The 16,350-nt window shown below is 44.9% G+C and overlaps 1 protein-coding gene across 9 annotated transcripts in view; it reads right to left on the reverse strand.

Annotated features, from left to right (window-relative positions):
- Nucleotides 1–16,350, reverse strand: part of fat1a (FAT atypical cadherin 1a) — a 69,586-nt gene that overhangs the window by 26,196 nt on the left and 27,040 nt on the right. For 7 of the 9 annotated variants that reach the window (XR_007966000.1, XR_007966002.1, XR_007966001.1 and 4 more), the window contains exons 4-10: nucleotides 16,208–16,269; nucleotides 10,482–10,817; nucleotides 10,032–10,248; nucleotides 9,545–9,613; nucleotides 8,866–9,005; nucleotides 1,233–1,508; nucleotides 827–1,037 (exon numbers count right to left, since the gene is read on the reverse strand). Coding sequence is in view for 6 of the 9 variants with exons in the window: in XM_052083728.1 (XP_051939688.1) it covers nucleotides 827–1,037; nucleotides 1,233–1,508; nucleotides 8,866–9,005; nucleotides 9,545–9,613; nucleotides 10,032–10,248; nucleotides 10,482–10,817; nucleotides 16,208–16,269 (1,311 nt within the window). In the remaining 3 variants the exon portion in view is untranslated. The remainder of the gene's footprint in view (nucleotides 1–826; nucleotides 1,038–1,232; nucleotides 1,509–8,865; nucleotides 9,006–9,544; nucleotides 9,614–10,031; nucleotides 10,249–10,481; nucleotides 10,818–16,207; nucleotides 16,270–16,350) is intronic. The other 2 variants (XM_052083730.1, XM_052083729.1) reach the window with 1 other exon arrangement.

The following is a 16,350-nucleotide window of genomic DNA, read 5'->3' on the forward strand; positions in this document are numbered from 1 at the left end:
GGATAGGACGCAATGATAGCTTAACATACAAGTACCCCAAACTTGGATTTTGTGTTGTGAGCAAAAGGGGGCGGGGGGCTAGAACATATTAATGGCATTGGATTAATATTCAACTGAATTGAGTTACGAGCTTGGTCGAGGAACTAATCAAACTCCCAAGTCAAGGACCGTTGTACTTGTAGGGGTCATTCTTGACACGAATCCACCAAAAGTCAAACAAAAGCTACGTGTTAAGAAGCTTATTAGGAAAAAATGCGGGCAATTCTGGGGGGGTCGATCAAATGGCTGACATATTTGGAAACTCCAGACAAAGCCCTTGACGTGGTCCTGAGTATTCCATTCATGAAAAAAAAAAACATCCAGTAGGCTGACTCATGACTTCATTATCGGGAGATTACAATGAAAGCTTTCATTTTGTCGAAATGCCTTACGAGTTGGACAATTTGTAGTTTAGCAACATCATTTTCACGACAAACCATCTCTGAGGTTTGAAAGTCAGCAGATCGGTGTAACTAGCTTGATCTTGACAATGTCCGTTTAGCGTAGTTTTACTTTATTAGTTCGCAAGCAGCTTTTCCTAACCCTAACCCTTACGGCTTTGATGTTTGAAAAACTACAAATATAGACTTGTACATTAGCGTCTCCAGCAATCTACCAAGTTTGCCTGTCACCAGTGATCCAAGGATAGCCTGTTTCTCGATGCATGCTTTAATGGTCCGAGGCAGACTATGATTTTAAGTGGAAAGCCTATTCTTGATTTTCCGCACTTTGAAGTTCACTTTAACCAGCACACTACGCGTCCGAGTGATTTTCGGGGAATCCATACCTGACTCGATGCTGTAGACGACTTCCGCATTGCGGCCTTTGTCTTTGTCCAGAGCCGTGACTTGCAGCACGGCCGAGCCGACGGCGGCGGATTCGAACACGCGGCCTGAGTAGGGCGTGCCGACGAACCACGGCGCGTTGTCATTGGCATCCTCCACGTTGACGATCACGCGCACCAGGTTGCGTTTCACGGGGATATCCTGGTCGCGTACCTGCGAATGAACATGGAATTAAATGAATGATGTTGAAATCCCAAATTCCGAATGACCTATTGGGTTGTTGGGATATCGTCATCCTATGATGCCCTCCTTTTTTAAATCGAGATCCAAGGCTGTAGTCTAGATTTGGGGTTAGGAAATACCAGCAACCCTATTTATACCTCCAAATGTCATCATGTACACACTTACCATAACCGTGAGAACGTGGCTGTGCATGGTCTCGTGATCCAGCAGTTCGGCGGTGTACAGCCTCCCCGTCCCCGGGTCCAACTTGAACTTCTTCAGGCTGAATGGGTCCGTGCTGCTCAGAAGGGTGAAGGTCAACTTGTTCTTCTCGTCCTGGTCGGTGGCATCCACGTGGAGCACTTCGGTGCCCACCGGCACATCCTCGGGCACGCTCACTTCATACTTGGCGCGGGAGAACTGAGGCCGGTGGTTGTTGGTATCGATGACGCGGATGAGCACCTGCCGGGGGACGACAGAGATTTTTTTTTTGGGGGGGGGGGGTTTGCAAGATGAATCATAAAGCTTGAGGGCAGAATTCCATGCAACAGAATGAATGTAACTACATAGCAGTGGTGAGCAACAGTTTCAATGACGATCCTTTCACACTCTTGACAACGGTAATCTAAGATCTCATTTGAAGATTCAAAAAGGGCCTTTGAGATACAGTATACCGATATGAAAAAGAAATTAACTATTATGCAGTTGGCTGGCAACCGGTTCAGGGTGCCCCCAGCCAACTGCCCGAAGACGGCTGGGATAGGCTGCAGCAACCCTCCCTCCCCCACCCTTGTGAGGATAAAGCAGATCGGGAAAATGGATGGATGTCAAATGACATCATAAAATAATCCATTTAAAATATTTTTAAGAGAACTAATAGCCTTTTATTAGATAAGATAAGATATCCTTTATTTGTCCCACACTGGGGAAATTTACAGCCTCCAGCAGCAAGAATGTAGGTAGAAAGAAGAAAAAAAACAACATAAATTATAAATTACATGAAAAAAATATGAATATCTCAAGAAATACCCTATAATGCAAACAGAAACGTGATGTGTTCCCAAAAAAATGTCATTTGTGTCATTTAGCTTTGAAAATAATCTCCCCCCCCCCCTCCCACAGTTTTTATAATTTCAAAACAATGAGCCGAATTCACTCAAGGATTGCGTGGCTTCCGCGTGCCACCGACCGGTAAAAATGGAGCCAAACAGATTGAGTCGAATTCACAAAGCATGCATTGATGGCATAAGGCGTCATTTTTGCAAAAAAAAAAACAGAACGGGTCTTATTGCGCCGGCGTTATATTTGAATGGTGTCATGTGCAATATATTTGGTGGAGAAATTGCCCACCTCGAAGCAAATGTACCTTCTTGATAACGTCGACTTCACTTAACACCAGCGCTAATAGTTTTGAGAGAAGCAGAGGCTCTGCTACGGATCCTGGCAGCAGTAGCAGTAGCGCGCCGACATCTGCCCAACGTGAGCCGACGCTCCAACATGTACGAGAGATGTCGTCCTAAATTACCCACTCACGTCGACAAAGTAATTTTAGGCCACGCAAGTCAGCCGTTTGGCTGAGGCATTCCTGGCAAATCAAGTACGAACACTCCGATATTGCTGTTGACATGTTCTGTCCGCGCCTTTCTTTGTGAATTTGGCCCCAAATAGACGCGATTACAACTTTGACATGAAATGAAAGCATGCAACTTACATACATAAAAATACACTTGGATGTCAAATGGGTTCAAAATATATCAATATCCAAGCATTTAATTGTAACATTACAATGAAATGTGCAAATAGCAACATTTCAATTTACTGAAAGCGTCTTGTTTTAAATCACGGGTGTCAAAGTCAAGGCCCGAGGGCCAGATCTGGCCCGCCACATCATTTTATGTGGCCCGCAAAAGCAAATCGAACATGGCAACTTCCCTGATGCTTGCAAAAAATATGGACAAAGATTGTCAAATTCTTATATGTAATAAATAAGAGAGATATTGTAAGCATTTTCTTGTTGCTAGACACCTCATTACATTACACATTATAACTTCAACAATAATTGAATAAACCGTTCTATGCTCCAAGGGAAACGGTAACTAAAATGTGGCCCTTCCATGACTGTTTCACCACGTCAAAATGATGGATAGGGTGTGAATCACTGAACAAGCAAAACTTTCATGTGTTCACAATGTGTTTCGGGTTAAAAAAAAAAAAGCACAAAAATGCTTTTCATCGGACAGGCAACGATGCATCTGAATGGATAAAAGGCCTCCACTCATTCCCAAGTCCCGCTCCAAAGTAAAACCTGCGACTCAAATGTCCATACATGTGCCTCTCCGCCTTTGATCATCAGGAAAAAAAAAAAGGGGGGTGCTGCTTTTGTGTACTCCAAACATCATCCACCAAGCTGTAAAATTCCACCGGGAGAGTGTTTTATCAACACCAGCCACTCGTCTGCTGGACTTCCGACAGAGGATTACGAAGAGCTGCTGGAATGCCATCTCTGCTTCCCAGTGAGCGGCGATGGGGGGGGGGGGGGGGGGGGGGGCTTCGAGCGTTGCCAAACATGAGGAACAAAGGGATCAGGCCCGATTAGACACCTGCATACCAGACACCAGGGGTTGATATCCCTTAAGGAGGTAGGGACGAAATAAAAAAAAAAAAAGTGACAAAGCTGTGCCGCGCCACCTTAAAGCAGACCGCAATTGGTTGTGATCTCGTTTGCCGAGCGCCACGACGCACTTCTGGGCGCAAGCTGAGAAGAGCGATAGCACGGCGCGATGCCGGCGACGCAGCGGAGGCATCGGGCGTTGTGGCGATGTTAAGTGTTGAGTCAAGAGCAGCTACTGCTAATCACAAAAGTGCCACGCAATGCGAAAGCTGGCAAGTCATCAAACCGACTCTGCCCACACTCGAGGAAAGATAATTCGAGTCCCTCGCAATTTCGTGCTGCCCATCTGTCGAGTATATCTGGTCCAAATTTAATTGCAAGCGGCCGAAGTCTTTAAAGGAGTTTCATAAATGAAAAAGAAGTGTGATAAAATATCTGCTTCAAGGCACACTGGCTTTATTTCTGAGCCTTTTCGGGCTTGGAATCACGAGAGTTTTTTGTGGGTCTGTTCTTGATAGAGATCCATGTAAAATGTCATGTTGCTGAGTAAATCTGGGTTGAAGGGCTGAAGTATATTTCAAACTCGGATCTAGTCGACTTGCGGCTTTGGACCAAAATAGCAGAATTCCTGCATTATTAAATTTTTTTTGGTAATGTTTTTGGTGGGTCTATTCTTCATAGATATCCACGTAAAATGTCATGTTGCTGAGTAAATCTGGGTTGAAGGGCTGAAATATATTTCAAACTCGGATCAAGTCGACTTGCGGCTTTGGACCAAAATAGCAGAATTCCTGCATTATAAAAATTTTTTTTGTAATGTTTTTGGTGGGTCTATTCTTGATAGAGATCCACGTAAAATGTCATGTTGCTGAGTAAATCTGGGTTGAAGGGCTGAAGTATATTTCAAACTCGGATTTAGTCGACTTGCGGCCTTGGACCAAAATAGCAGAATTCCTGCATCATTTAATTTTTTTTTGTAATGTTTTTGGTGGGTCTATTCTTGATAGATATCCACGTAAAATGTCATGTTGCTGAGTAAATCTGGGTTGAAGGGCTGAAATATATTTCAAACTCGGATCAAGTCGACTTGCGGCTTTGGACCAAAATAGCAGAATTCCTGCATTATTAAATTTTTTTTTGTAATGTTTTTGGTGGGTCTATTCTTGATAGAGATCCACGTAAAATGTCATATTGCTGAGTAAATCTGGGTTGAAGGGCTGAAATATATTTCAAACTCGGATCTAGTCGACTTGCGGCTTTGGACCAAAATAGCAGAATTCCTGCATCATTTAATTTTTTTTGTAATGTTTTCGGTGGGTCTATTCTTGATAGAGATCCACGTAAAATGTCATGTTGCTGAGTAAATCTGGGTTGAAGGGCTGAAGTATATTTCAAACTCGGAATCAAGTCGACTTGCGGCTTTGGACCAAAATAGCAGAATTCCTGCATCTTTTTTTTAAATGTTTTTGGTGGGTCAATTCGTATTAAACATGTCTACCAAATCTGGCTTTGCGAGTTGAATTATGCAATTTTTGTGGCTATGCTCATGACAGACATTCTCCTAAATTTCGCTAATTGAAACAAGTCGCCGGGAGGCCACTTTTTGGAGTTTCATGTTTCACGCCGAATGGAGACGGCAAAACAAAATGACAGCCTTTAAATGATTTTGGGGCATTTTGATACTTTACAGTGTGTCTACCTATTGCCAACCAAACATCCTGCCTGCTGTTGAGGAAAACCGGCCCCAGGGGCTGAATTTTGTGAAACCTCTGGACGGTGGGCTACCGAGCCTCTTCCTTCGGGGGGGCCTTTCACATCGCATTCTCTTGCTCAAAAGAGCCACTCAGGAATGGGGCCTGCGTTGCATGGCTGCGCCTTTAAGCAGCGATTCCAGGCATGTCTTCTCATGTCCTGCCAGACATCATAAAGCAGCAGATCCCTGATGTCTCACAACACACAAACACACACACACACACACACACACACACACACACACACACACACACAGCCATAGACCTGCTTCAAGTGACCCAATTACCACTTTGTTGGAATATGTTACCGTACGGAATCACCACTTCACTCACCGCAAACCAGACATCATCGACAAAAGGACTTCCGCGACAAAAACGACTACATCGCCGACAATAACGGAAATGCTAACGTTGCGTGTGAATGCGCGTGTCGCCTCCTCTCGGGACTGCTGTGCGGAGGCGTGACTGTGACCGTGTGTACATATGACAGATGGAGCCGCGGTGAAGGACGGGTAGGGGTTGGAGGAGGTGTGAGGATGAAATGAGATGGAGGCGAGAAAAAAAAAAAAAGGTCAAATTTAGAAAAACACATGCTTGAAAGGTGTTGAGAAAAAAAACAAAGGGATTGAGAAAAAAAAACAACAACACGGGAATGGGAACAGGGTTAGCATGTTAGCGTTTGGTTATTTTGCCATTCAAAATGCTACTATGGCTGTGAAGTAGAATCAAATCCTTTTGTGAACAGCCTTCGATTCAACGTGAAACATGTCAAAGCGGTCTTAGGAAGGAAGACGGAAAATAGGAAGGTTTTTTTTTTTATGCTGGTCCACCCTAAACTTGGCCTGGTTTTGGAACGACAGAGACCCCCCTCCGCCAGGTGGCAGGTTGTGAGCACTGGCAGAGGGCATGCACACATGTTTCCCAAAACAGGATTAACATACCCTCTCTTCCCCGTCACGTAACCAAAAGATCTCTCGGCACACGCGTGAAAGCAGATTGCTACAAAAAGTGAGGAAAGCGAGTGAAACTAGGCCAAGGAGTCTCGCAAAGTTTCCACATGACTGATTTGAGGATGAGATACCGGAGCGCCTTCACGAGGAATGAGTGTGATCTACCCACCCCGACTCATTTGGAGACAAACTCAGCGAGACCAAAACGGCAAACAAAACGTAAATGTTGTCGGCGCAGAATCAAGTTTGCATCACCGACTCGGGATTTTGAGGTGTGCTGATGGGTTCCCACAGATATCCACGGATTGTGTGTTTTTTGGTCACGCAATGACTAAATGTGCGCGGGAAACGATCCAAATTAAAGTTGAAGTCAATTCGCTCCACGGCGAAGAAAATGATCAATCGCTTGAAAATGTATTCATCTCTGCGTTTGACTGTTTTTTTTTTCTTCAAGGAAAAGCTCGACATTAAAGATGAGGGTTTGATTTTTTTGGTGTCTCCAAAAGGATACTTGAAAAGGGAATTTGTCTCATACGTACACATTGCCTTTAAATATTTAAGGAAATAATCTGAATTAAAGTTCGAGACGTACAGTAGATTCAAACTGTACTCATTTATGTGTGACGTTTTCGTCTCCGAGGGGTGTTTTCACTTCTATAGCATCATTTAGAAATGTTCACAGTTTTCCAGCTCACCTTAAATTCGTCAAGGAAATGATCAGTTTTAAAACTGACAACAGTTTAAGAGTACACCAATTAAAACGAATTATTTACTCGTTAGGACTTCAATAAACGATGGGGGGTAAAAAAAAAAAATCGTACATTTTCGCTTTTTGACAATATTCCTTCCACAAAATGATTTTAGAATTTCAATGGAAAAAAGATACTTGGAGCAAATTATGTTTGTGGTGAGTCAATTAAAAAAAATTAAATAGAAAAAGAAAATAAAACTGGAAAACATCACCAGTTTGCCTCTTACTCGTCCAGGCGATGACAAGAACTCATGCTAAAGTTCTCCAATGAGCGGCACTCATTGAAGTACCAGTTGAGGACTGTCGCCGGGGCTTTTAAGAAAGTAGCGAGCAAAAAAAAAAGAAAAAAAGAAGCGGCGCACGAAAAATGAAAGGACGCGCTGCGGATGAGCGAGGGCGGCTCGGCTCTGCTTCGACAGAGGCAGCAGAAGAAGAAGAACAAGAAGCAGCAGCGGCGGCGGCGGCGCGATGATGAAAGGCCGCATTCATGGCCGGCGACAACAAACGGATTCTTTCGCAGCCGAGGACAAAGGGCTGCAAAGGCGGACCGTGGAAGACACCACCAAACTAGCATGTAGCTACAGTGCAAAATCTGGCCGACAAGGCGTGACCGTGAGAAGGGCAACTGAAGTAAAACGCAGACGCGTCGCTGCCAGCGACGAGATGTACATTTGCATATTCATTGACATCACAGAAAGTCGTACTCAAAGATCACATTTACTGTATTCTCCCCCCCAAGTTTAAGAATTAAGAACAGCTACTTAGCTACTAGTACCAACAGCTACTTAGCTACTAGTACCGCTTATTTTTGCGCTTACAAACTATCATATGCTCTTCAATTTCTTCATTTTAATGTCCGGTGCCACCAAATGTGTATCGAGGAATTAACTGACACAATAGAAACAACGGAATGCCTAGAAGCATTATTTGTAGCAATATTTGAGCTATCAAAAAAAAATGAGAAGTGATTTTCGTCTGGATCAGCACTTCATTCAATTCTTATGAGTTGTTTTTGTTGTCATGAATATATTGGTCCAAAGATATGTATCTTCATTTGTTACTGGACATTGAAAATGAAATTAGCAATTGTAGTTCCTATTTTGATCTATGGCTGCATATGCTAACTGCCATCATTTCTGCCAAAACGCTGTTCAGCTTTTGGGATCTGCGTCACAAATTTTGTGAAAAAGGACAAACATACAACCGCAATTTTTTTTTTAAAGTTATCACCACAGTCTGTAACAAAAATGACAATCATTCAACAAAAACAAGGAACTTTTTTGTCATGTTGTATCATCAAAAACGAATGCTAATTTATATGCTAATGCTGAAATGTTGCGCTAAACATGACCGTGACACAACTGAAGTCTTATGAAATTCCAACTGCGAGGATAGATTAATTCCATTCCCATTATCCCTCAAATTTCACAAACAAAAAATCTCTCTTTTTAATTGACGCTGTGCGCTAATTAGCGCAGTTTAAACACGTCAGCTGTCATTACCGCAAGTCTCGTACAGAATTGATTTGCGTCATAATCAACAGAAAATTGATTAACCACTGCCCCTCCTCAGCCTACCTTTCACTACTTGGCAGGCAAACGTTATTATCTCGGAACTAGACAAACCTAATTATCTATGCGCTAGGCTAATCGAATTACCCGAGATGGCTGACTATGACTGTTGATGGTCAAGTCACGTACAGAAGCATAAATACAGATCTTGAATCCGTTTCCTCTCCCGTGCTAAGTTTCGTTACCTGCGTGCTAACCGTCCTGTTCCCGTCTGTGGCCTCCACCGTCAGGTTGTAGTTGGACTTCTGCTCGGCGTCCAGCGGCCTCGCCACAATAAGGGTTCCGCTGGCCTTGCCCACGTCGAAGCGGCTGTCGTAGTTTCCACCTGGACAAAGGCCGGTGACGGCGTGAAACGGGGCAATCAAACATCTTGCGATGACTCTTGTGGATGTAAAAAAATACTGATAAAAAAAGGGCGGGGGCTGATTGGGACATTCATTTATATGACAACCGTGTTTTTTTTTTGTTTTTGTTTTAATTAAGAGACAAACAATTGCTGTTGCATTTTCCAAAGAAAAAGACTAAAGAAAACTGACAAAGTTTCTCCCCCATCCAAATAAAAATGTCAACCGATTCATTTGTCGTGGTGCTGTGTGTCATTACAAACTGACACTGCCCCCTATGGGCCTGGCATGCACATTACAGTGCTTTTTTCCTGTTTTTGTCGTCATGTAAACGTGCCCAAGGTAAGACAACAGAATACACTCAACTCAATAGAAAAAGGGGATAAGGGCATAATGATAGCATGAAAATGAAACACCAAAAGACAAATGACGCTTGAATGAAAATCAAAGCGGTGGGCCAAGATGAGATACGATATACGAGACTGAGCATACAGTGTACACCGTGTTTGTCAGCAGCTACCTTCTGCTGTACAGTTGTGGTCGCAAGCCATCTGAAGGATGTAAAACATCTCAGTGTCCTCCATGCCGCCTTGAAAGCACAACAACGGACCGGGAAGGAAAGAAAGAATTCAAAGGATAGCGGTTGAAGAGAAGAAGAAAATGTATCAGGAAAAGGTCAATTTGTTTATGAGGGAAGAAAATGGACTCTGTTAGTGTTGCCGTCAACAAAATCTACGAGTTATTTCGTGTATTTCAAAAGCAGATGCCACTCGAAGACTCATGCGAGTTGGAGTGTGCAACTTTGACATAAACCTAAAATGAAAAAAAAAAACAAATTCCCAGGACGCCCTCATCCATGCCTTTCTGTGACTCTTCCAGTCTCTCTGCTGCAACCTGCTGATGTCACCGGTCACGAGAACGGACCAATAAATTTCACACAAAAGCTGGATATCTCTCTCCTTTTTTAAGAAAGTACGACACAAACGTCACTTGAGGGCGTCGGCTACCTGTGATCTCGAACCACACGGGAACGTCCGACGACTCGGTGGCCACGACGCCAACCATGTGCGCCACGGGGTCGCTCTCCATCACCGAGAAGGAGAACGGCGACTCCTCGAAGACCAGCGGGGCGGCGTCCTCCGGTATCTCCGGTTTGGGGATCCACTCGATGTGGAGTCGACACGTCGACGACTTCTGAGGGCGGCCGTTGTCCACCGCTTTGATCTGTTCCCCCGTCAGGTAACGATTAGCATTAGCGTCGTCGAGGGACACCATAACGCAAGTCAGTCTTGTATCTCATATGTATGGGCGACACACAGGGTAGTGATCTACATATCGATTTTTAGTCTGATGCAAAGACTCAAGCAGATTGGCAGCTCAGACAATCTTTCTCGTGCCGTAACTCCCCGAGAGACTCTCACGGCGAGGGCGCCCGTCTGCAACTTTCAAAAACTCACCGTGAGAATGTCGTACTCCCCCGCCGTGGAGAACTTCTTGGATGAAACGGCTCCCGTCTTGGGTTCGATGAAAAACTTCCCGTGCTCGTCGCCGTCCTCCACGCTGTACGAGATCTCGGCGTTGGCGCCGTGGTCGCGGTCGGACGCCACCACCCGGTACACGGGGTCCCTCCGGGCGGCGGGCCGCTCCTTCTCGGGGGTACGCTCGCGCTCCGGAAGCTTGATCTTGTAGATCTTCTCCAGGAATAGAGGACGGTTGTCGTTCTCGTCCAGCACGCGCACGATGACACGCACCGTGGTGGATTTGGCCGGAACGCCGTGGTCAGTGATGGTGACCTGGGGAGGAGAAATAATCAGAATATAAAACCATTTTGAAGAACTGTAATGCTTTCGGAAGACATCATGTTAAAAAAAAAATTTTTTTTCAATGGGAATTGGACAACTTTGTGGGAAAACAGGGCTACTACTTGGAATGCTTCCCGGATGTATCCCCTTTTGGTAACTGACTACTTCCTGGTAAATGTGGAAATATGGATGGATGGTTTTGTTTTTGATATTTTGAGTTCTGGGATAGACTAACCCTGCCACCTTTGTGCTTCAATCGGGAAAAGTAAATAAAATGTGTGCCAACGTTTTCTGATTCATTCATTCATTCATTCATCTTCCGAGCCGCTTGATCCTCACTAGGGTCGCGGGGGGTGCTGGAGCCCATCCCAGCCGTCCCCGGGCAGTAGGCGGGGGACACCCTGGATCGGTTGCCAGCCAATCGCAGGGCACACAGAGACGAACAACCATTCGCACTCACACTCACACCGAGGGACAATTTAGAGTGTTCAATCAGCCTGACACGCATGTTTTTGGAATGTGGGAGGAAACCGGAGCACCCGGAGAAAACCCACGCAGGCCCGGGGAGAACATGCAAACTCCACACAGGGAGGCCGGAGCTGGAATCGAACCCGGTACCTCTGCACTGCGAAGCCGGCGTGCTAACCACTGGACTACCGGGCCGCCTGTTATTTCGCAAAAATTGGGATTGCACAGCATAAGTAGCTGGCTACTTCCTGGTTGTATTAAGATGACATATAAACGCATGGTTTTGTTTTTTTCTAGGATGGGACTGTACCATTTATACCGTCATGACTTATTAACACAAATAACTTTAAAATTGTAACGATGTTTTGCCAAAATCAGTCATGTAATCCTTGTTGCTGATTACTTCCTGGTTCTTGATCCATGGATAGACGGCTGAATATTGACGCTTGTGTGGACGCAAAATACGTCAATGTAAAGGGAAATAGCATGGGTTTTTCCTCGCTAATAATAATAATAATAATAATAATATCCATCCATCCATCCATCCATCCATTATCTACCGCTTATCCGGGGCCGGGTCGCGGGGGCAACAGCTTTAGCAGGGAAGCCCAGACTTCCCTCTCCCTAGCTACTTCTTCCAGCTCTCCCCGGGGGATCCCGAGTCGTTCCCAGGGAAGCTGGGTGACATAGTCTCTCCAGCGTGTCCTGGGTCTTCCTCGGGGTCTCCTCCCGGTGGAACATGACCGGAACACCTCACCGGGGAGGCGCTCAGGGGGCATCCGAATCAGATGCCCAAGCCACCTCATCTGTCTCCTCTCGATGTGGAGGAGAAGCGGCTCGACTCTAAGCCCCTCCCGGATGACTGAGCTTCTCACCTTATCTCTAAGGGAGAGCCCGGACACCCTGCGGAGAAAACTCATTTCAGCCGCTTGTATCCGGGATCTCGTTCTTTATTATTTATAAAATAATAATAATAATACGTCCGCCTCTTGGTCGCATGCTAACTTCCTGGTTCAGCGAGCGCTGGTTGTATTTTGGCTCCGGGGGTATGCCAAAGTGTTGAACATTCCGACTTTCGCACCAAGAACAGATGCAGCTTTATGCGTCATTAACGAGGCTTTTACTTGGGGAATGAAAAAAAAAATTGTCTTAGGACAATTGAACGCTGTCACAGGACTGCTGGCAAGAGACGCCGCAAGGGCACAACAAATGCCGTCGCGGTAGAGAAGCATCTGCCCGCCACACACCATTTACTAGCGCCATTTCAATTAGCTTGCTAATGTAGCTGTTCGGGACGTTCGCAGATGTCCGCCAAAATGCACCATCGATACAATCCCGATGTCTCTCTCGAGAGAGAAGGATTGGCCGACTAGCTGCTATTAGCCGTTAGCACGTTCGCTGATAATGATGGGAATTAACCTGGGCTCGTGATATTGAAAACGAGATGTTAATTGAATATAATTTTTAAAATGAGAATTGAACGACCCTTTGAAGCAGTCACACCCTTTGATGACAATGTTCTAATTTCACAATTATGTTGAGTTTTTTTTTCTCCATGCAACTTTTGGTCATACATATGAGGTAATTGCATCACGTAAGACTGTGTGTCTGTGTGAAGCACCCAGGTAGTGATCTACTTTGTGCTAAATGCATGCTGTGTAAACCCACCGTTCACAGCAGATGTTCAGCCCCCCCCACCCCCCCTCTCCCCCCGCACCCTCCTTCTGTTGTTTCTTCTTTCCACTCTTCCCGGTCCAGGGACCTGATTCCTTAGCATGCCCCGACATGTCCTACTTTGCTTCACCCCCTTCCCCCAGCCTCTCCCCATCCAGACCCACGAGCTGGGCGATCTGCTCTCTGTTTTTTACACCCAGACATACGAACCTACCAACCCCCCCATGCGCCACCAATCGCCTCTCTGGTTGTAAAAGCGATAGAAGCCCCCCTACTACCGTCATAACCCTGGGCCAGAGTTACCCGCCCCAGACTCTGTGTGTGTGTGTGTGTGTGTGTGTGTGTGTGTGTGCATATGGTTCTAAAGCGTCGTGAAAGTGCAGTGTGAGAAAATGGCTTCCGGATTCCAACACACACACACACACAAATACCGGCGGGCACAAACACATGCCTTAGGTCGCCATGGTAGTACATGAACCTAAACACGTGTTCCTTTCATCTCTTTGAACTCTGCAATGCGGAATTCGACCCAAATTTCTCGGCAAATGCGAGCCTTTAAAGTAGCACTAAACTTTGTAAGAGTGCAGTGCAGTTTTGTGAGCGCCCTTTTTTCGGGGTATTTATACCCACTGATAAACAGTTCCGGGAGGAGAACAACATCTACTTTTATTGTAAGATGGTGGATCCAAACAATGATATTGGTTCTTTGAGAGCCTCTCATAAGTCCAGACAGGGACAGTATAAAATACAGATAACAGTGTTTTCAGCACAAAAACAAAAGAACTTGTCAGTTAAAGTGGCAACGCAAGATGGCTGCTCTATGGCTTCCGCCACTTGGGGCCTATGGACTGTCCATTGATATACAGATGTCCACCATCTAGCCATCATAAGACCCTGGAACTGATTATTCATTCATTCATTCATTCATCTTCCTAACCGCTTGATCCTCACTAGGGTCGCGGGGGGTGCTGGAGCCTATCACAGCTGTCTCCGGGCAGTAGGCGGGGGACACCCTGAATCGGTTGCCAGCCAATCGCAGGGCACACAGAAACGAACAACCATTCGCACTCACACTCACACCTAGGGACAATTTAGAGTGTTCAATCAGCCTGCCATGCATATTTTTGGAATGTGGGAGGAAACCGGAGCACCCGGAGAAAACCCACGCAGGCCCGGGGAGAACATGCAAACTCCACACAGGGAGGCCGGAGCTGGAATCGAACCCGGTACCTCTGCACTGTGAAGCCGACATGCTTACCACTGGGCTACCGGGCCGCCTGGAACTGATTAGTTCCACAAAAACTCCACTGTAGATAAAATAGTTTGGTCACATTAATGATTTTAAAGTGTATATTCACAGTTAGGAGTGACACGCTGTATGAGTCTATTTACAGGTCTTCTGTCTAATCTACCGTGTTTTATGCATTGTTTATGGCCTCTTGTACCTTTGTTTTCACAGACTCCTTTAAAAAAAATTTTTTTTTTTAGTATTGTCTGTGAAAATTGCTGTTGAACTCCAATTTAGAGCTATAATTGAAAAATGTAACCCAATCTGAGGATGCCAAATAACGCAGCTCAGGCAGCAGATGTACGAGCAGCTGAACGCCGCTGCTCTCGACTGTAATTAAAAGCCCAACGAGAAGAAATTGGGGGCGGGGGGTGGCAATTAAAATGCCTCCATTAGCAACTGTGGTTTGTGCGGCGAGCAAAGTCAATTAAAAGCCTAGAGTGTAGAACAGGGGTGCCCCATTACGTCCATCCTGATCTACCGATAGATCTAAAACGGGTCCCAAGTAGATCCGAAGAGTGTCGAGGAGAAAACAAACAAACAACCATTTGTTGTCCTTGTACATGTTAGTAATATCTTTTTTTGTGTATCATAATCATCCTATGAGTGTACTTTTCATTAAATAAATAATTATTAAAATATTTTTAAAATAATTAAAAAAATAAAATAAAGCAGGTAAATATTGAATTTATGGTGGCGCGCGATGACGTCGCCGGAAGATGTTTGCGCTCAGCAGTCTGCAATTGCAGCTTGTGATCAGAGCTGTTGCGCTCCATCTTTTAGCGACATTATTCTCATTCAGAGTTTGCTTCGTGTACAATTCTCCGAGGGCACGGGCAAAGAATAGGAATCTAGAAGGCCCAAGGAAGCACTTTAAAATGGTACGTGTGAGCTACGACAGTTAACAGGCTGTTTCTCATCATGGCGTGTGTGTGTGTGTGTGTGTGTGTGTGTGTGCGTGTACACGTGTGTGTCGGTAAGGGTTGATCCCGTGAGGTTAGTTGATCGAAAAGTAGATCTTTGGTCCAAAAAGTTTGGGCACCCCTGGTGTAGGACATCGACTCTTTAGTGTAGAAGACAAGAGTGGGGGGTTCGATTTGGGGATTTGCAACCTACTACCACTGATACTGCTCCACCCAAAAACATATGATTATATGATTTATGGCCCTGCCGCTCTACCCAAAGAAGACACCAACCTAAAATGAGGGAGAGACTCTTTGGTGTTCACCACATAATTATAAATGTTTACACTTTATAACTTGGACAAGAGTTAGCTAGCTAGCTAGCTAGCTAACTCTTAGCTAACTCTAGCTAGCTAGCTAGCTAGGGCCTCTCCAGAAATTGACAAAAGATATCTGCGCCCCAAGTCAGTTTCACCTCGCATCTAATCTCACATGATTTTGGGTAGGCATGTCTCTCATGAGCTGACTCACAAAAAAGTCTCAAGGACCCACGGTGTAAAAAATAAAAACAAACAGCGAGCCTGCCATGTTGGTTTAGGGAGCAGCCTCACGATACTGTTTTCAAATCCACCCAATGAAGACAGTTTCACACAGCCATGTCCATTATGAGTATACACACACAAAAATGCCGAAAAGGGACAGGAAATCTGATCTGCCATTTTGGTTTAAAACACACACACACGAAACGTCGCAAGAACCCATTTAAAAAAAAACAAGCAAAAAACCAGTAACTGACATTTCTATTTGAAGCGCAAAGTTTGGATTGGTAACATTCAATTCAACATTGGTGATTTTATTTTTTTTTATTTGGCCCCGAAAGACAGTTTTATACAGCAAGAAAAATTTATTCTTCGGAAAAGAAAGTCCAAAGAACCTCCAAAAAACATAAAGCCATGAATCTGTAGTGTCCTCTACAATTTGGGAGGGAAAATCAACCCCTTTAGACAGTTTCCCTGAGCAACATGAAACTTAATTGCCCAATGCCTTACCTCAAGAATGTGCTCATCCTGCTGCTCCCTGTCCAGCTTCCTTGACGTCGTCATAACTAGGCCTGTAGGGAGAAGAAAAAAAAAAATCATCATTACTACACTTCATTTCAAAATAATGTCAAATGCCACCCAAAATTCAAAAT

This window comes from Hippocampus zosterae, chromosome 13, assembly GCF_025434085.1.
Source record: "Hippocampus zosterae strain Florida chromosome 13, ASM2543408v3, whole genome shotgun sequence".
NCBI classification, from domain to species: Eukaryota; Metazoa; Chordata; class Actinopteri; order Syngnathiformes; family Syngnathidae; genus Hippocampus; species Hippocampus zosterae.